This window comes from Grammomys surdaster, unplaced genomic scaffold (genome assembly GCF_004785775.1).
Source record: "Grammomys surdaster isolate TR1022 unplaced genomic scaffold, NIH_TR_1.0 135, whole genome shotgun sequence".
In the NCBI taxonomy this organism is placed as follows: domain Eukaryota; kingdom Metazoa; phylum Chordata; class Mammalia; order Rodentia; family Muridae; genus Grammomys; species Grammomys surdaster.
The window spans coordinates 1,644,465-1,666,129 of NW_021604593.1; the positions used below are offsets into that span (position 1 = coordinate 1,644,465).

The window sequence follows — 21,665 nt, forward strand, 5'->3', positions numbered from 1 at the left end:
CTGTAGTAAGGCTAAGTAAGAATGCAGAGGAACCAGAAACCCTCACTCATTGAGGGTGGGAAAGTAATATGCCACCAACTGCTTTATAAAATATTATGGCAGGCCCTTAATAGTTTAAACAGAGACTATCATTTGGCACAGCAATTCTATCTCCTAGGTATATACTTAAGAAATTAAAGTGTATGCCTACATATGCTGGCACATGGCCCAGGTATGGAGTCATATGAGAATTCTGAGTGCTTGTAAGCACACTTCAAGACAATAAGAGCCGGTGACCTCGGTTTCTTTAAAACTTGGAATTGTTCTTGGAAAATATTTTCATGTTCTACCCAGGTGTAGGATAGTGAATTTACATCAGATTATTCATTATTGTTTGCTGCTGTTACTCAATTAAATGTTTAAACTATTCTTTATATGCTTCTGGAAAAATACTCATGCAATGTATGGCTTGTTCTTGTGATTGTATACAGCTAGAACTCAAGAGAACTTTACTCAGGTGAGCTTTCTTAATCCTCAGAAGTTTTGAGCCTGTCTGAGGCTCCAAATAAAGTTGGCTATTGCATGAGAGTTTAGTTGGCCTCTTCTACTGGCTCCCTTCTCCCAGGTCCCACCACTTCTAGAGCGGTGACATACATAGGGCAGGTACAACATTGTATGCCTGAAATCCTGGAGGGAAAGAGTTCAAGTGAAGCAGCAGTTTGGGTCAGCCTGGGCTACTGAGAAAGACATTGACTGAAAACTAATGAGCTACTGAGAAAGACATTGACTGAAAACTAATGAGAAAATAACTGGGAAGCTTAGTCAAAGGACTAGCTACTATAAGTTTAAAGCCAGCCTGGGCTACATAGCAAGTGCCAGACCAGCCAGTTATATAGCAAGAGCCTGACTCAAATAAACAAAATCCCAAAACCAAACCAAAAACCTAGCGAGGTGCTTGTCATGAGAGTATGAGGACTCGAGTTCCATTCCCAGCACCCAAATAAAAGGCAGAACGTGGTGGCATATGCTATCATACCAGCACTGAGGTGGTGAATCCCTGAGGCTTGTCAGCCAGTCTAGGCTAGTCAGAAAGCCCCCCATCCTGGTGAGATCTCATTTAAAAACAAAACTAAAAAACCAGGGTGGCTCAGTGGCTAAGAGCACTGGAAGAGTCTTTTTAGTTTGAGCACTCACAGGGCAACTCCAGTCCCAGGGGACCAGATGCCCTCTTCTGACTTCCTGAGCACTGTACACATACAGTGCCACAGGCATACTTACAGGCAGAATACCCACCTACACACAAGACATACAAATTTCAAAAATAAAAACAAAAGATGGGGTCTGGGGTGACCCACACCTTTAATCCCAGCACCCAGGAGGCAGTCGAGCTCCAGCCCAGCCTGGTTTACAGAGTGAACTCCAAGACATCGAGAACTACAAAGAAAAATTCTGTCTTCAATCCCCACAAACAAAACAAAACAAACACAAAGCAAGTTCTATAATGGCCAGAGCTACACAGAGAAAACTGGTCTGGAAACAAAATTTAAGGGGGAAAAAGAAAAGAGCATTTGACTGTCTGTTGATAGTACTTTCTAAGGGACAGACATATAAGCCTATATAGATCTGTTTCTAAATCCTTTACAAAACAATTTCATTATCTGCCTAGTCTTTCAATCTTGTCTTACAGTGTGTTAGCATTTTGTTTTTCCCCAGACAAGAGTCTCATTATGTGGTCCTGGCTGTCCTGAAGCTCTCAGAGATCCACCTGCCTCTGCCTCTCAAGTGGTAGGGGATTAAAAGAGTTTGCAACCACCACCCAGCTATTGTTGTTTTATTCTTTTTAAACTTTTTGATGACTGTTTGGTTTTATAGTTTCCATCCTAATTCCATGCTAATTTTCTTACTTTTTTAGATTCGATTAAATATTTCCCCCATGATGTTTATTTTCTTATTTTCCTATGGGTTAAACTGTTTTTCTTGTATTTGTGTTGGGGATTACACCCAGGGCATTAGAACACAAGCCAGGTAAATCCTGTATTACCAAGCATATACTCAGTTCTTTGGTTGAGAGTGGAGAAAATTAGATAGGGTCTCTTTATATAACCTAGTCTATCCTTGATCTCATGATACTCCTGCCTCAGCCTTCCCAATACTGAGGTTGTAGGCCTTTGTTACCACAATCAGCTAGCATACATTATTTTTTCTTGTATTTTCACTAGGTGTATGTGTAAATGCAGGTGACTACAGAGGCTAGAAGAGTGCACTGTATCACCCGGATTTGGAGTTTATAGGCACTGTGAGAGTCACCTGATGAGTGCTCAGAACTGAATTCTGGTGGCTTGCAAGAGCTGTATATCCTCTTAACTGGAGCCATCTCTCCAGCCCTTTGTTGTTAACTTTGTGAATTTTACATCATGTACCCCAATCCCACACATCTCCCCATCACTCTGTATTGGTCCTCTGCTTTTGCAACCTCCCTCTCAAAAGAAGCACACACAGAGAAAACAAACCATCTTGTAGAAGCTGTAATGTGTCACATAGTATATATATACTTTTGTCTACTTGCAAATGTTCGCAGTAATCACTCAGTGGTTTAGTTTGAGGCCTCAGGCTTCTGCCTTACTATCAATACTGGAATCCTCACAGGGACTCCTCTCCTATATCCTGTTGTTACTCTGGAAATTCTGCAGCTTTGGATCTGCAGGACCAGCCCCAGCAGTTCATAGATGGGGTAGATGAAAGCCCCTAACTCAAAGTCCTTGATTTGGGCCTGGATGTTAGCCGAGTTGGTCAGCTCTCCAGCACTGGCCCAGCTAGCTCATCCAATGCTGCAGGTGGCAAGAGGCAGGACTACCTTTCCCACCTGCCCAAGGTGGAAAAGGGTTAGGGGTTGGGGTACAGACTACACCTCAGGGCAGACCAGTGGCAGGGCCAGCTCTCCTGAGTGCCCTAGTATGTGTTTTTGAAACAAAATTTGACTACTTAACAATTCATATTATCATCTTTATTTTACTTGGTCCATTGTTCACCATTTATTTTTCTTTATTTGTAGTACTGGGGAATGAAACTGAAGGCCTCATTTATGCTAGGTAAGCACTCTTCTCCACTGACCTATAGGTCTTGCTAGGTCTTTTAGAGCCTGTGGAGGTCAGAAAAGGGCATCAAATCCCTTGGAATTGGTCTCCAATAGAATAGTTGGGAGCCATCATGTGGCTGCTGGGAACCAAACTCAGGTCCTCTGCAAGACCATTGAGTGCTCAAGTTATCTATTTCCAGGCCTTTTAAAGTCTTTGTAAATTAGGCTGCCGGTGAACTAGAGACCCTCCCCTCTGACCGTCACAGTAACTGACATTACAAGTCTCACCATGCTTGACATCCATCCTTATTTCTTATATCTCTTAATTTGATACATTTGAATTTTACTATTAATTTAATGTACATGAGTTTCCTGTCATTGACATCTTACAGAAAAAGGAATGGGTCACAGATGCACACACACAAAAACCTCTGACGTTTGTGTATGTTGTTCTATTTATATGCAGGCTCAGAGAACCACAACAAACTACACTTGCTGCATGCCTCTTTGGAGACATAATCCTGGCAACAACTCACATAGCCTTTGGAGCAAGAGAAGAGCAGCACTTTCTACAGAAGATGCCAGGATCATTACTGCCAACAGCAATCAGGATCCATTCCTAGTCCACAGGAAGCTGGACTTCTAAAGTGAAGATGCAGGGCTCCTGAAAGGTAGATTGTTTTATATTTTCTTCTCATTTTATATATATATATATGTGTGTGTATGTGTGTGTGTGTGTGTGTGTGTGTGTGTGTACACCCTACATATGCCCGGTGCCTGCAGAAGAGGGCACAGATTTCCTGAAACTTAAGTTATAGACAGCTGTGAGGAATGATGTGGTTCTATGAATCACACCTGGGTATCCTGAAGAGCAGTGCTCCTACCAGAGTTCTCTCTCCAGCTCCCTGTTCTAACTTCAAGAGTTTTTTCTTCCTGAAGGCTTTCAAGACTTACACATTCCCAAACAACTGTATGTTTAAAAATGTCTGTTGCATTCATATTTGAGTAGGAACGTTAGTCTGAACCAAATTTTCAGACTTTTGTGTTTCTAGTCAACAGTCTATATTAAATTATTTTGGGCTTCACTGTTGCAGGGAATTTTTATCTCTTGTGAATACTGGACAGATAGCGAGGCATAGTAAGTACCTAATGCCTACAATCCAAGTACTCAAAAGACAGAGGCAGGAAGATCAGATATAGCATGAGTTCAAGGCCAGTCTGCGTAAGATTAAAAAGCTACTAAGATAAATTTTGAAAATTTTATTATTAAAAAAAAAATAGAAAAAATGAGGCCCACTGGGTTGGGAGTATAGCCCAGTGTTAGAATGTTCACTATTTTTGGGGCTCTAAATCCCCAGCACCACAAAAACAAGTAACCAACCCCCTTAATAGGGGTAGGGGCTTACTAGGGATTTAGAGAACTTATTCCCATGTTACATGAGGTAAGGGAAGAGAAGATGACTAGGTTTTAAAACTCAAGATTTATAAATTTTTTAATAGAGATTTTAATTTATGTATGTGAGTACACTGTCACTTTCTTGAGACACATCAGAAAAGGGCATCAGATCCCATTACAGATAGTTGTGAACCACCATAAGGTTGCTGAGAATTGAACTCAGGACCTCTGGAAGAGCAGACAAAGCTCTTGACAACTGAACCATCTCTCCAGCCTCAGATTTATAAGTTCTATTAAACTTTTGTTAGATTATTTTTTTTCAATTATACTGCTTAGAAATCAGCCAACCACTTCAATTTAGGAACTTATTGTCACTTGATTATGATCTCTGTTCCTACCTGAAATTCCTCACATATCGTTTTCCAGCAGTGTCCTTTTATAGTGCTATTAAAACTTAAAAAATATAGTTTTACTGTCTTTTTCTACTAGTTTCATCTCTTAAGAATTGTCATTAAGAAAAAAAAAATTGCCGAATCAAGTTCACAGTGTCAACTTTTGGAGTACTTTTATTTGCTGACCCATCTCTCCAGCCTGGTTATCCTCTTTTTTTAAAGATTTGTCTAGTTGTTGTAACTGATGTCTGTGAGTGTGCCCCTGTGTGAATTGTGTGTGCTGTGTGCTTGCCCTCAAAATCCTAATTCTCCACCTGCCTTGGTCTTCTAAAAGCTAGGTTATAGGTGTATGTCCTTGCATTCTTCATATAATTCCTGTCCCTTCTCTTTCTTTCTTTCTTTTTCCTTTTCCTTTTTTTTTTTTTTTTCAGTTTTTCGAGACAGGGTTTCTCTGTGTAGCCCTGGCTGTCCTGGAACTCACTCTGTATACCAGGCTAGGGACTGCCCGGCTTGTCCCTTCTCTTTCTTTTGTCTTTTGGAAAAGAAACTTGTGTGCCAGGTGGTGGTGGCGGCGAACGCCTTTAATCCCAGCACTTGGGAGGCAGAGGCAGGCGGATTTCTGAGTTCGAGAGTTCGAGGCCAGCCTGGTCTACAGAGTGAGTTCCAGGACAGCCAGGACTACACAGAGAAACCCTGACTTGAAAAAAAAAAAAAAAAGAATTGTCATTAAAATTCAAATAGAATTATCTTCTGTTTCTTTCATTAATTTGCCTTGAAAGGCATTAATTTTCCTTCTGTGAACTCCTTAGCTTTAAGTGCACTCTATGCTACCCTCCTACCACATGTTCTCTAAAGTCTACCAGTCTCTTCAGGTGTTAAATAAAAATAAATATTCTACCAGACACAGAGTGATGCCTATCTCTAATTCTAGCACTCAAGGAGTTTACGTAGACAAGCCCTGAGTTTGAGGCCATCCCAGATCACATATTAAGTTCTAGGCCAGCCTGGGATATGCAATAAGAAAGACCTTGTCTCAAAAACAAAACAAAATTCACAAGAGAGAAATATTTTCATTAGTCCTTTTGGGGAAGCATTAAATTTCTGTCATAGGGCTGGAGAGATGGCTCAGTGGTTAAGAGGTCCTGAGTTCAAGTCCCAGCAACCACATGGTGGCTCACAACCATCTGTAATGGGATCTGATGCCCTCTTCTGCTGTGTCTGAAGAGAGTGACAATGTATACATAAAGTAAATAAATCTTTTAAAAAAATTTTGTTATAATGTTTGATACCACAAAGTAATAATTACAAGAGCATCCTAAGAGCACAACTGTAATTTTAGCACTTTGGGGAGACTGAAATGAGAGAATCTGGAGTTTAAAAGGTTAGGCAGAGTGTGGGGGCTAGAGAGATAGCTCATACGTTAAGAGCACTATATGCTTTTCCAGATGTCCTGAGTTCAATTCCCAGCAACCACAACCATCTGTAATGGGATCTGATGAAGACAGCATAGTCATAAGATAAATATACATATACATAAAATATAATCTTTAAGAAGTCATGCATACATAATGCATACTATTTATATAGCCAAGATTTATTTTCTAAAGGCAGGGGAGGGGGAAAGGAAGGAAGCAGACAGTGCTAGATGGAGCACACCTTTGATCTCAACACTCAAAAGGCAGATCCAGGCCAGCCAGGGTTATACAGTGTGCCTGGCGCAAAAGATTAAAACAACAACAACAACAACAACAAATCTGTTTCATCATTATTAGTCTGCTTTATTCTTATTAGTTGTGTAATAAGTTATTTCATCTGAGTCTCACCTTCCTCACATGTAAAATGGGTAGTAATTTTAAGTACCTAGGGCTGAAGAGGTGGTTCAGCAGCTGAGAGCACTTGTAGTGTTTCAGTTCCTTGCACCCACAATGTAGCTCACAACCATCATTAGCTCTGGTTCCAGGATCCTATTCCACCCTCTGATCTTTGTAGCAGGCATATGCACACACACATACACTCACTCACAGGCATAATCTATAAAGTCTTTTTAAAAAAAGATTATTTAATTTCGTATGTGTGAGTGTTTTGAGGTACTTCTATATATATCACAGGTGTGCTCAGTGCCAAAAGTTAGAAGAGAGCAACAGCTACTTTGGAACTGAAGTTACAGATGGTTGTGAGCCGCTATAATGATGCTGGAAACAGAATATGGGTCCTCTGTAAGAGCAATGTACTCTCAACACCTGGGCCACATCTTCAGCTCTCCCCACCCCCAACAGAACCTTGTAAATCAAGAGCAGCCTTGAACTCCTTGAACTCCTGCCTCTATTTCCCAAGTGCTGGGATTAGAGCAATGCAGCACTGGGGTTTACTTATTTTTAGACAGGGGCTCACAATGTCACCTTGGCTCATCTGTAACTTCTTATGTAGACTAGTCTGGTCTCAAACTCACAGACTCCACCTGCTTCTGCCTCCTGTACTTACTTTTTTTTTGAGTCTCACATTGTAACCCAGGATGGTCTCAAACTTGGGGTAATTCTCCTGCCTCAACCTCCTAAATGCTAGGATTATAAATATGATCTAATCAAACTCAGTTAATCATTTAGAACAACTAAGCCTCTAAAGGAAGGTAAGGAAGGTTCAAGTTAAAAATCACAGGTCTTGTACCTATAGGAGTGAAACAAAAAATCCTACTCAAAGTGTTACAGAAAAATCCTAATCAAAGGCTAGAACCTGCCAGTGTGGTGGCAGACCCTAAAAGTCCTAGCTACTAAGGACGCAGAGAGGGTAGGCAGTCTAGTCACTTTATCAGGACTCTGCCTCAAAGGGCTGGAGATGTCAGCTGTTGCACTACAACAACAAAACAAAATTTAAAACCTTAATGTTTGTAACACTCATCTCTAATGTTACAAAGGCGATTTGGTAAAGGTAAGGATGGCTCACCACTCTCCATCATTTTAATCAAAAGCTCAACTACATCATAAACACTAGTCTAATTTATGCTAACAGATATCAAAATTAAGACTTATTTGAAGCCCTTCAGGCAGCTGACCATGTATAATGGTACCAATTAAAGTCATTTTCATCAGAATTTACTTTTTTAGTCCTTTAGTTGAGCTTGCCATATTTCAAGTATCCATGCCCCCTGCCCCCCCAACCTCACTATAGCTATGGTTGGCCTTGAACTCAGAGATCTGCCTCTGCCTCCTGAGTACTGGAGTCAAATCGTTAGCCACCACATTAGGCCCTATATTTCAATTTTTCAACAGCCAAACAGCCACAGGAGTGCTGAATTTCACAGAATCCAGCCATCACATAGTTTAATTGATATTTATAAAAGTACTTAGAATGATGTCTAGCATTATTATTAAATGACATATACTTGCCAAATAATAATAAACTTGTCAAGCTCCTGTTTTATCAACTTTAAAATAAATAAAAAAAAACCTGTTCCATTTCACACGATGTTATATGAAAATACCTTTGAATTATAAAAAGACGTGAAAAGTCCAAAAGGTTGTTATACTCCCTTCAACCTTCCACAATACCCATTAAAATGGTAAACGGTAGACATTGTGTAATTTCCATTAAAATGAAGCAACACTATCTAGAGTTATAAAGTGATAAACCTGAATAAGATTTATTGTTTACTGGAGGGAAAACCTGGTATAAACTTACTCTGTCCCAAAGAGGATAGAAATCACCTACCTCAGTTTGAGTTCTCAAGGACCAATATGCACAGCCTTTAACCATTACAGTGAATCGCCATTCCCCCCATCCCCTAAAGAAACAGATAAATAGGGTATAATTTTTTTTTCAAAGTTACCTATCTTTGCAATACATACTTGGGAGAATGGTTTTGTTCAAGGTCATTAACTAACATTAACTAACACAGAACGGCTGTTCTCAATATCCTGTCATTCACAAACCAAAACCATAGAACAAGTACTGGATCTCATTAAAGCCCTTGCATAGAACCTTTTTCTAGTTGAAACAACCTACAGCTGAAACTTCAGACGCTACTTAATGAACCAATACCTATCAACTGCTAAAAGAAATGTGTGAAAAACGTGCTACCTCGATACAAGAAACGCTCACCCAATACACGCAAAATGAACGTTCACTGAAATAAGAGTCAAAGGCTGTCAGAAAACTGAAAACCAAATTCGTTCTAGGGTTTGGGGCTGCAAAATCAGGGAAAGAAAGATAACAAACCAAATCTTTTAGCACATATTAGAAAATTACCTCAGGCTGCTGCAACACGTTTTTAAAAATTAACCTGACCAGAAGCCCTACTATCCTACCCTCTTTCCTTGAGGTAGTAGTGGCGGTGAATAAGCATATATTAACGAAAGGTGAAAAGAATCGTAAGAATTGAATGGGCCTTTTAAGTTTATCTAAGTAAAGCCTTGCTTGTGTGTTCGCATCGCCTCCAAACAACGGCCCTATCTGGAGGACCCGATAAAACTTAAAGGAGCAGGAATGGTGAAGAAACGGAAAAGGTTAAAAACGATACAAGCCGTTCGACCGTTACACAGTGCTCCCCTGGGACACCGCCAGCCTGCTAGTCCCTTTTCTTCCCAACCCCAGCATCGGCAGAAAGGCGCAGGCGCAGCAGTAGGGACTGCGCGTGGCGACGCGCAGGCGCAGAGTGGGTAGAAACAATGAGCTTTGTTGCCCAAGTGGCAAAGGGAGGTGGGGGGAAGCGGGGCGCAGGGGAAAAGGCACTGAGCAGGGAAAACAAAACAAAACAAAAAACTGAGTGAAGAATGCAAGAAAATGCTATCCCGGCAACACTCGCGCGTCACAAAAGACCCAGATAGAGTCTGACTGTGCAATCGAAAGATGAAATGAGCGACGGCCATTTCGGAGATAGATGGAGCCTGCCCCAGCTCATCCCTCAAACTCGGAGGAAATGGGCCAGGAACAACCGAGGTCAAACTCGGCTCGAAGGCCCACAGCCTAGGCGGCCCTTTAACCCCTTCAGCCTTCTCCGAGTGCGACCTCTCGACCGCCGCGGTCGCCACGCCCTCACAACGGTCCGTCTGAAGGGACCCCTCACCCAGTGCACGGCAGCGGGGACGGTAGCCAACGAATCCTGTCGGCCTCCGAGGATCTCCACAGGCAGCGCCGCTCCCCCGCTCGACGTGCGCTTTGCCCGCCGCCTCCCTTCTCCAGTCCAAACAAACACCCCTGCCCGGAAGTGACTTCACTTCCGTCACCACCGGCCCCGCCCACCCATTCTGTCTTTGCTTCCCGGCAGAACCACTAGAGGGCGCAAGAGAGAACGCAACTCCAAAGATCTGGTCTCTGTGTTGTGCTCTTCTTCAGGAGCAAAGGTGCTCTGCAAAGACCTACCTTGGGTTTTTCTAGTCCTGTTGACTTCTCTGAGGCATGTGTGGCTTCTCATTCACCAGCAGCACCAGACTGATGTGATTCTGTGGATATGGGAGCTGGGAACTAAGGTATGCATATGTGGCCTCAAGTATATACACCAAAAGAAACATCCAAATAATGACTCTATATACACACACACAAACGAAAAGTAAGAACTATGCACTAATGTCATGTTGAGATCCTTACATAAGCAAAAGAGTAAAATTAGAGGCATATAGCAGATCCACAAGAACTCGATTAACACAATGGCAAAATACCAGCACATATTTCTTATGCACCCTACAGAGTCTCTTTAAAATCAAGACAGGAAACTTGCGAAGACAAAAGAATTTCCACACCAGTAATTTCAGGACTTAAGTGGAAGCAGAAGCAGGAATACAAGATTATCTTTTGGACAAGAGACCTTGTCCAAAGGAAAAGAAAAAAAGGCCATCAGGATCTCTTAGTGGGTAAAAACACTTGTAGAGTGAGCTTTGTGACCCGACCCAAGTTCCACTCTCAGGTTGTTAACGTAGGAGAGAACACAATCTTGTCTCTGATATCCATACACGCCATAGCAAACCAACCCCAAACCCTTTAAGCTTATAATCACCCCCCAGCCCATATGTTCTTAGCCACATTTCCATGCTATCACCACTGGTTAGTTCTAAGATCTATATCTAGTAAAACTAAGCAAGGTAAAGATGTGTGAAAAATTATCTGGCTATATTTCTAAGAGGTCATATGAACCCCATTAAATGTCTTTCCCTTTGATATAGGAAATATGAACTCAGAAATAAAATTTTAATCCTTAGAAAACCACATTTGGGGCTGGAGAAATGTCTCAGCAGTTGTTAGAAGCAGACTGCTCTTCCAGAGGTCCTGAATTCAATTCTCAGCAGCCACATGGTGGCTCACTACCATCTGTAATAAGATCTGATGCCCTCCTCTAGTGTGTCTGTGTACTCACATAAAACTTTTTTAAAAATCTTTAAAAAAAAACCTCAAAAACAAAATCACATTTGTATCATTCACTGAAACAATCAAATTCTTCTGTGGCCTTTGTTTCTGTAAACAGTTGCAACCAGCTCCATGCTTGCAAGGTCTTAGCACCAGTGACATTCTCTTTGCAGTAAGAATGCAGTATGCCTTTTGTCTTCACTACCCTTCAAATAGCATTTTTACCCTGGGCCAATCTTGGTGATAAGGTATGTTTGTGTTACTCCTTCCCATTTATTTCTAGCCAGTTTAAATTCCCACAGGAATCAACATGGGTTATCTAACATAGTTCAACTACTTCACCTACATTTACAGAACCACATACTAAACTGTTTCTAACTTCCCATTTGCAAGCAAGTGCATAAACCACTAAGCTTAAGTCCCACAATTATAGCCAACTGTAAAAAATTTGACTTTGTTGCTGCTGAGCAGGCATATAGTTTTGAGAGGAAAGATACTGTTATGATTGATTTATCCAAGGATGCTGATAGACTATAGTAATGGTGTGCAGAGTATAGTAATGGTGTGTAACTGTAACCTTGGCCCTCAGAAAACAAGCCAGACTGTTGTTGGTTTGAGCCTCAAAACTACAGAGTATTGGTGAGGAACCTGGAAAATAAGTCCAAGGTAGGAACATGAGAAACCAAGATTTTTACATATTCTGCAATTGAGCTACTCACCACAGTATTTGAATTAAATTTAAAAGGTGGTTATAAGCCTCCATGTGGGTCCTGGGAAGTGACCCTCTGAGTCATCTCTATAGTCTCATTTTTTCCCCCTGAAAATAGGTTAAAAAAAACAAAACAAAACAAAGAAACAAACCTGTAACCCAGGTTCATTCTAAACTCATGGCAATCCTCTGTCTTGGTCTCTTGAGTGTAAGATTATAGCCAAGAGGCACCACACATTTGGCTAGCCCCAACACTCCTAAAACTTAGAAGGCAAACCTAGTGGCACATGTCTAGTAGAATCCCAGCTATTCTGGAGGCAAAAGAACACAAAATTCAGGCCTACTTGGGCTACACTGCAAATGCAAGGCCAATTCTGACACTTAAATAAACCAAATAAATAAGACCAAAATAAAATTATCCCAAAACAAAATGCAGAAAGTTATCTTAGAAGTGTTTGCTTAGCATGCACCCTCTATTAGAGCTCAATCTCTAAAACTGACTGCAGAAGACCACGAGTTACTAAGGAATATTTGCCAATTTAGTGGAGACCGGTCTCAAAACAAAAACCAGGGCCTACTTTAGTTGAAAGTAGTTGAACTTTAGTTCAATGTGTGCCTAAAATATGTTAAGGGCCTGGGTTAATCTCCAGTATCTCACAAAAGCACCCAATTTAAGCATGCTAGTTTAAAATCCAAGCACTCAGAAGCAGAGGTACATGACAGATTTTGCTTTAAAATTAAAGGGAGGGGGCAGCACATGTAGTTTAGTATCTGTCTGCCATATTCTAAACCTAGTTTGATACCAAGCATTAAATAAAATTGGGCACGGTGGCACACACCAACACTTGGGAGGGTAGAAGCATTAGGATCACAGTTTACATCAGTTTAACATCCTCAGCTACATTTGGGTGGCCTGAGCCACACAATCCCCACCCAAAACCCTGGCAGGGATAGTGTCAACATACCTTTAAACCAGTACTCAGAGAAACAGGAAGGTTTCTGTGAGTTGAAGCCAGAGTAGTTTACATAGTGAGCTCAAGACCAGACAAGGAACCTGTCTCAAAACACCCCAAACAAAAGCCTTGTTTCAAAAAGGGTAAAAGCATAAACGTTGTTTTTATCCTGTTGAAGTTGGACAATACACCCTAGAACCCACTATTGAAGTAAGGTCATCTCTGAGTAACTTGAGGAATACATTATTTAGTCTATCTTTTGGAAACAAGGTCTTGGTAGGTGGCTTACTAAATTTCAAGTAATGGTCCCCAGGCTTTAGCCTTCCAAGTAACGCCTGTCCAGCTAAGTGATCCTTTTGAATGCAGGCATCAGCATCTGAGCCACTGAAGTGGTGGGTAATTCTGTAGCATTTTCTAGAAAAGTTTTACACATGTGTGTGTGTATATATATCAGATTTAAATAATAGCATAGATAGGTAATGATTAATGATGTGTGCAATATTGTAAAGATTAAACAGTTGACTTCTCTAGTTTGGCTTTGCTTTCTACAGCTCAGCTGCTGCTGAAAAATGGATCAGAACTTATGAGCACCAGAAAATGTGGAGTTATATTTAATCTCATAGGTAAATACTTACATTAATAAGTATTTGAATTGCAATCTTCCAGGGGTTCTCACCGCATTACAATACAATTTAGGTGGCTTTCAACAACACGAACACATTTCCTATTACTGAGGACTGAACATGCTAACCAATAACTTTAAGACAGCTTTTTACCTCCAGTCTGGGACACACATCTAAGAAGTCAATTCATAACTTAGTAGGTAGCAGCTGGGAACTTGTATTTATAGTCAAATCTAATTTGGGGTGCAAAAAAATATCTTCCATTTGAATGTCTGATAGATGGTAGTATAGCAAGCCTTTAATCCCAGCATTCCAGAGGCAGAGGAGGCCAGACTGGTTGGTCTACAGAGCAAGTTCCAGGACACCCAGAGCTACATAGAGAAACTGTTTTGAAAAATAAACAGTGTTTTCTCTTTCCCACTATGCTGTTTAAATTGCTCTTCTTTTGTGACTTGAGATATCTGAGTAGTTTGGACTATAAAGTGTTATCTCATTTCTGATTTAATCCTGGCAAAGTTGAGCAAACTGGCCTTTACTTTTCATAGGTGGTGGCACTGAAAATCAACAGCATTTTGTTCAAGTCAAATCTCTTACTTGAAGGAGTGGGCTCAATCCCCACCACCACAACAAACAAAAAAATCCCACCAAATCCCCCAAACCAACCCTTCCCCCAAACCAAACCAACCAAGTAAATACCCTCACACAGTAGGAATCTCTGCTTCTGGAAGATCTTTAGTCTTGTAAAGGATCAGTTAAGTAGCTCAGTAGTATTGTACTTACCTACCCAGAGTGTACAAAGTCCTGAGTTAGATCTCCCACATTACAATGATTAAACTCAGCTAGACATATTAAGAGAAATGCCCAGCTATGATAGATTCTAAATGCAGGGTAGCATGTTTCTCAAGCCATACACCAGCGTGCAACCCCTTATCCTTTTCCAAATGAGAAGTTTTTGTTTAGCTGACTGTCCTGCAGCTGGCTCTGTAGTCCAGACTGGCTTCAAGCTTAAGGATACCCTCCCTCTGCCTTCCAGCACTGGATTGAAGGCATGTACCACCACATCCATCTTGTCTGTACATTTTTAACTCCCAAAAACTTTACCATGAAAAATGTTTAACATTAAATATGTCTCCATATTCTCACTTGTCACATCACCATAAAAACTACATTCAAAGGGCTGAGGATATAGCTCAGTGGTTGAGTGCTGTTATTGAGTATTCACAAGCCCTCTGGTTGAATCCCTAGCATTGCAACTACAAAACACAAGAAAAAATGGGAGGGGGGGAAAAAAGGAAATCTCTTCCTTCTAGATAATGAATAACCTTAAAAATTCTTAGAGGAAGTCTGGTATAGTCATGTATGCCTTTAATTCCAGTACTTGGGAGGCAGACACAAGCCTCTGCTTTGGAAGTCAGCCTGGTCTACATAGTAAGTTCCAGCTACAGAGTGAGAACTTGTCTGGAAAAAGCAAATAAGTAAATAAGTAAATGAATAAATAAATCATAAGAGGGCCGTTAATATTCAGTGGGTAAATACACTTGCCATAGAAGTCTGACAACTTGAGTTTGATCTAGGGAACGAACAAGAGGAAAGAAATAATCCCAGAAAGTTTTCTTCTGATTTCTACAAAGGTATGCGTGTCCATATTCTCACATGAGAAAAAAAAAACTCAGTGGCATATGCTATAGCTAGAAATTCCTCTTACCCTCAGACCATCTACACTGCTCAGGCTGGGGTCAAACTGAAGGTTAACTTTGCACTCCCTTAAGTACCAGAGTGGGCTGAACTACTGCACAAAACAAAATTTACTCCTGGGATACACAAGTAACCCAAATGTCAACAGGACCACCACCATGAGAACTCAAACTTCCTCCCAAACATTCCTTGCAATGAATATAAAGGGATTCTAGAATAAATTTAGAGCATCTCTTAAAACCTTCACTCACATTTGTAAAGTACTAAGACTAAAGGCTGAAATAGCAGGAAATAGGTTCAACATACTAACAGGTGTAAAAACAAACAATTCATTTATAGGTTTGCCATAAACTAGAACTAGGGGAAAGCAGGTATGTGACCTACCCAAACAGAAGTTTGGGTAGGAATCTAAGTTTAAATAGTAGCAACACAAGGTCTGCATTCCAGACTGAACTCAACTCCTTCTGTTGCCAGAGGATGACCTTAACTTCTGATCTTGTCTGAATTTTCTGAGTGAATGCTATAAAGTACTTTGCCAATACAAAATGAGCTGCATTTACAGATATCTAAAAAGAAAAAAAACATTGCCAAGTTGGGCAGTGGTAGAGATGCCTTTAATCTGAGCACTGGGGTGGTATCTGAGTTCTAGGCCACAATAGCCTAGAGTTACTTTCTGAACAGCCAATAGTCGAGGTAATACAAAGAAACTGTTTCAAACAATCTAAAAAACAGTGCTACAGATTCCTCACAAGTAGCTTATTTAGGAAACAAAACAACTAGACACCATCAGAACCGCCATCAAAACAAAATGGACATGATTTTTTTTTCTCTTTTTTGGTTGTTTTTGTTTTCGAAGATAGGGCTTCTCTGTGTAAGAGCCCTGGCTGTCCTCGAACTGTCAGTCACATAGATCCACCCACCTGACTCTTAGTTCCAAGTGATGGGACTAAAGTCCTACACCACCATCACCCCTGTAAAACCTGATTTCTTAAAGACACAAATCAAGTCAAACTGTTCAAAGTATTCCTCAAGTTACTAAATCCACACAATAGGCCATACAATATAAGCTATCAATGCTGATGGATATCATATTTCCATTTGTATGTGCACAATGTTTTCTTTTTGCCTGTTTGCTTTTGAAACAAGGTTTTATAATGTAGCCTTCAGTGGCCTGGAACTCTATATAGACCAGGAGGGCATACAACTGAAAGGCAAATCTACCCCTGCTTCACAAGTAAATAAAGATATATGCCACCATGCCTGGCCCTATCCAGTTATTTTTAGTTGCTGTTAGATTTGGGAAAAAAAAAAAAAAGAAAAGAAAAAGAAAAAAAAGTACATAATTAGTTAATAGCTAAAATTAGACTGAAGATAGACAAGGATTTTTTGTGCATGTTACTAAAATTTTACCTAACAATATATTTGAAATAAAATTTTAAAACAACTAGGATGGAAAGTTTGAAAGACAACTACTATTGGTCACTAATTAAAATTTTCTTGGGTCTTCAGATTATTCAATACACCAAAAATTCCTTTCTGATTCTGAAGCAGCAACAGAGTAATTTTTCCAATGCTATTTTCAATTCTATTGTTGTTGTTGTTTTTTTTGGTTTTTCAAGACAGGGTTTCTCTGTGTAGCCCTGGCTGTCCTGGAACTCACTCTGTAGACCAGGCTAGCCTCGAACTCAGAAATCCACCTGCCTCTACCTCCCAAATGCTGGGATTAAAGGCTTGCACCATCACCGCTCGGCTCAATTCTATTGTTAAACGCATGGATATCACTGAATTTGAACTTTTGTAATTTCTTTATCCTCAGTATTTAAAACTGTAAGGTTAAAGAAAAAGTCTCATTTTTAGTTATGTAACAAGAACAAGAAATCCATCAGCACTAAACCAAAATCTTTAGTAGTTTTTAGAACACCAATATAGACTTAAGAATAATTTGTTAAAGCATGCATAAAAATTTAACAGTAAATAAAAAGTCACAACGGGACAAATACTTTGGTTAACATTTCAAACATGTTTAACCAACCAATCAACATGGCCTAGGTTTTTTTTTTTTATTGGTATTCACTTCAGTAACTTGAATCCACAGATATAAGCAGTATATAACCAGAGAGTTACAAGTAAACACAGATTATACATGCAAATTCTGCTCACAAAGGTCACATGTGCAGGTACATGAATTAGAAGCGTGCGTCTAGAATTATGGCCAAACTGTTTTTAAAATGCAGAAATGTAAAATTACATCTTGAAAATATAGATGGTTTACACACTTCAAAAACCAAATGTTGCTTATACCAGAGATGTATGACAACTACAGGATTCAAGTGACAAGCAATAGGTTCTCAAGAATATAATACTGGTCAAAGAGAATGAGAATATTTTTACATTTCACTGAAATAACATTTTGACTACTAGAATACAAAACCTAGCAGGAACTCAGAGAAAAAAAAATTACAAATCTAAAGCCAATTACTTAATATTTCTTATTATCTAAACAGCATGACATTAAAAGAAAACCGCACCTGCATTTGAATGGCCAATCTCACATGAACGAAGTTCTCTAAAAATGCAATGCAACCGAAACAGCTTCCAAAGTCAAATGAAAAGTCTGCAAGGCTCAGATTAAAATGTGGAATGTTTCAGATGAAAAGTAAGAAAAAATACAATTGGTTTTGTTCTTTATTGAATGGAATCAAAAGTTGACATTTCTTTGAAGCCTCAAACTACTAAATTTCATTTTTCTGAATGGTTCTATGTTATCTTTCTCTTAGTGGTGCAAGTTGTTTTCCATAGCTTACAACAGTCAATCTCCAGGAAGTACTTTTGTCTGTTGTCACTCTGATGAAAGAAAACCTTTTCATTAACTTAACCGTATGTGTATTTTTTGCTATAACACTTAAACACATGAACAGACATCTATTATTTTCCACTAAAACAAAAGAGTACAGTAGTTTTCTAACTATCAGTATTGTATTTAAAAAAAGGTTAACATTAAAATCAAAGAACCATTGTTTTCTTTGAAATAATTAAGCTTCTTGTTGTACAGCTTAAGTTTCCTTCTTCTGCCTCCGTTCTTCTGCCAATTTATTCAGAAATTTCTGAGGGGAAAAAAAGAATTACAGGGACTAAGTAATTTAAGAAAGACCTAGTATTATGTATTAATTATAAAATAAAATATCCAGTCCAAGTTTAGGGAGTTAACGCTAACACTATAGTATTTTATGAACGAGTTAATCTTAACATACAAAACTAAACTGGCTCAGGACACAATAATCATGGAAAAAAAAAAACAGCAAATGTGGAAAATGGATATTTCAATGTGCAATTAACCCCAACTTTTAGAAATGAGAATTCATATAGGAAGGAACAGTTAGATTATATCTTTGCTGTAACAATTCCACTGACCTAAAAGAGCCATAGACAATACTTGAAAGGTCATGGCTATGATTGGCTGTGCTCTAATAAGACTTTATTTACAACATAGGTGACTGACCACCTATGATCTTTAATGTATAATTTTTAGACACAGATCTATTAAGACTCTAAGGGAACATGAAGGATATTTAAAAAGGATTTCAATTTCTTTGTTTCTGGTTAAAATATATCAGTATTGGTTATTGCAGATTGAGAGGGTTAAAAGCCATTATATCCTTAAAAAGAAAATGAAAACAAACAAAAAAACAGAAGGGAAAAAACCCCACAAAACATCTCAAGTGTCAATTTGAGCAATTGGTGACTTTTTAATGCAGCTGAGTCATCTTTTTCTCTAAATAAAGAAGGAAATACTTAGTCATAAAGTATACCTTTCTAAGTAATAACACTGGTTTTGACCACATATAGCCTAAAATCCAGTGTACTTCTAGTATGAATGAAGCCGTATTCATCCCAAAGTAAATGGTTCTTAGCACTGAAAGTAACCATTCTTTCTTATATCCATAATGGCAGGAGACATATAGATTACAAAAAGATACACTTGCAAACAACAAAAAATGATATAACAAATGACAATTTCATTAAAATACAATGGTACCATTATTCACCAGTTGTGACAGAAAAGGTGCTGAGATAATTGAATGCTATACAGGTAAAGTTTCTCTTGTTTGAAACACTTGGGACTAGAAGTGTTACAGAGTTCAGATTTTGATGAGGCCCCATGAAACACAGTCCAAAGGTAATAATTGTATCTTTTTTCTAGGGTTGGTTTTTTTTGTGTGTGTGTGTGTGTGCTTCAAAGCCAGGACTTTAAACATGCTACCAAGAACACTGCCACTAAGCTGAATCTCTACCTCCTATAGGTAATTTTATTTTTAAGTACATGATAAGTTATCAGGAAATCTTCCTTGATTGCAATAAGGCAGGGTGTCTTTCAATCAAACCCAAATCTTGCTGATAAAGCTGGTTTCACTAGCCAGCCTCCTCCATTTCCACCTTTGACAGCTAGAATTACAGTTTATGCACCACCCCCACCAAGTATTTACCTGAGTTCTGGGAGCAGTCCTCTTGCTTTCACAGCAAGCAGTTTAACAATTGAGCCATCTTCCTAGCTCTCCAAATATAACTTTACACAATATTTTTAAGTGTATCAACACTCTAATGACAATTTATTTCTGCTACTAAGCTACATGTTGTATTGTGTTGGAGAAATTTAAAAAAAAAATTTATCTGAGTACACTGTCGCGCTCTTAAGACACACCAGCAGAGGGCATGCGATCCCACTACAAATGGTTGTGAGCCACCATGTGGTTGTTGGGAATTGAACTCAGGACCTCTAGAATAAGTCTCTTAGTCACTTAAGCACTGGAGCCATCTCTCCAGCCCCATGTTGGAGTATTTGACTGGCAGATAAGGCATATTCAACAGGTGGCAATTATACATTATAAATAAGAAAGTATGAAAAACCAAGTCACCTACGGTTAAGTACTACTTTCAAGTTTGCTTGTTTTATTACCTAATATTCAGACCTTATAGAGGCTCCTCACTAAAAAACACAGTAGGAATTGTTCTTGTTTTCTATTGGGCTTTACTCATTTATGGTGTGATGCAAAGATAAATACTCTGTTGGCTATAAAAGTGAGAGCATCATCAGTAAATAACATTGGAATAATAATCTTTAAACTAATATGACCTAGAGAGCGAGACCCAGTTCCTAAAATGAGTAAATAGGGACTCTGTACTCTACAAACTCAAAAATTTCTAATTGCTCTGTCTCTTTCTCTCTTTTTTTTGAGTCCAAGTTTCTCTGAGTAATCCTAGCTATCTTGGAATTCAAGCTATAGACCAGGCTGGCTTCGAACTCAAGAGATTGGCCTGCTTCTGCCTCCAGAGTACTGGAATTAAGGGCATGCACCACCATCAGCAGAGCTAACTGTTCTATTTATGTGCAGACCTCTAGCATCTTTGAAATTTTACTCATTTGAAACTACTTGAATAAACTAATGTAAAAAATATATTTAGAAACTATTACTTTAATCCCAGCACTTGGGAGGCAGAGGCAGGCGGATTTCTGAGTTCGAGAGTTCGAGGCTAGCCTGGTCTACAGCGTGAGTTCCAGGACAGCCAGGGCTACACAGAGAAACCCTGTCTCGAAAAACCAAAAAAAAAAAAAAAAAAAAAAAAAAGAAACTATTACTTATTTCCTTTCTTGCCAAGCCAAATTGCCACATAGCTAAAGGATGGCTAAGTTCTCTTCACTATTATCTCCCAAGTCTAAGAATTATAGGTGTATAACACTAAAGCTTGTTTAACCATTTGAGTGAAAGATGTTCAGGTTTGTAGAACCAGTTAAACTCCTTAAAGCCCAGGCAGTTATGGAAAACTGACTTTGAGATAAAGCAGTATGCTGGGTCCAGAGACATACACACATTGTATCTCACTTATTTCTATAACGCACATCAATTGTTAGTTTTCACAAGTCTCCTCTTATATTCAGCCTTACCTTTAATTTCTGATAATGAGGAAGGCTGCTGCAATGAGTATTCTTTGCAACTTCTTCATTTGTATAAAAGAGTGAACACAGCTTACAGTAAAACCCTGTTTTAGGTATCACATAGTCTATACCTAGAAACACAAACATATATTCTTACAAATTAAGTAAACTTAAATTTTACTTAGTCTCAAATCTTTTTTTCCTGTCAATATAATTTGAATCAGAAAACATTTGTGAGAAGTCCAGTATGGCCAAGGCTAAAAACACCAACAATATCACATTACCCTTTCTTTATGTTCAAGATCTCATCTAGCTGTAGTCTTAAAATGAAAGACAAGAATAGATAACAAACACAAAACAAAAAGCAATGTGTAATTTTAGAAATCATTATGAGGAGAGAACACAGTGGGAATGGTAACACAATACAAAATTAGGAGACACAAAAAAGATATAGAGCAGTGTTAGAGTAAATTTAAAATTAATTAACCCAGCAGGGGGCATAACTTTATACACTATCAGAGCTTATCTAAGATTAACTTTTAAGTCTCATTTTAATGGATTTGTTGGGAGAAACAGA

General features: G+C 39.0%; 2 protein-coding genes across 3 annotated transcripts in view; both read right to left on the minus strand.

Moving 5' to 3' along the window:
* Paip2 (poly(A) binding protein interacting protein 2) overlaps window positions 1-10,045 on the minus strand; it is an 18,813-nt gene extending 8,768 nt beyond the window's left edge. Inside the window, exon 1 of one of the 2 annotated variants that reach the window (XM_028762679.1) lies at window positions 9,903-10,045. The gene's annotated coding sequence lies outside the window, so the exon portion shown is untranslated. Of the gene's footprint in view, window positions 1-3,591; window positions 3,701-9,902 lie in introns of those variants that run through there. The other variant, XM_028762680.1, reaches the window with a different exon arrangement.
* Window positions 10,046-17,161: 7,116 nt separating this feature from the next.
* The window catches only part of Matr3 (matrin 3), a 29,130-nt gene continuing 24,626 nt past the window's right edge, over window positions 17,162-21,665 (minus strand). The window contains exons 14-15 of the mRNA XM_028762715.1: window positions 21,098-21,219; window positions 17,162-18,260 (exon numbers count right to left, since the gene is read on the minus strand). Coding sequence (XP_028618548.1) covers window positions 18,210-18,260; window positions 21,098-21,219 — 173 coding nt within the window. The 3' untranslated portion in view covers window positions 17,162-18,209. The remainder of the gene's footprint in view (window positions 18,261-21,097; window positions 21,220-21,665) is intronic.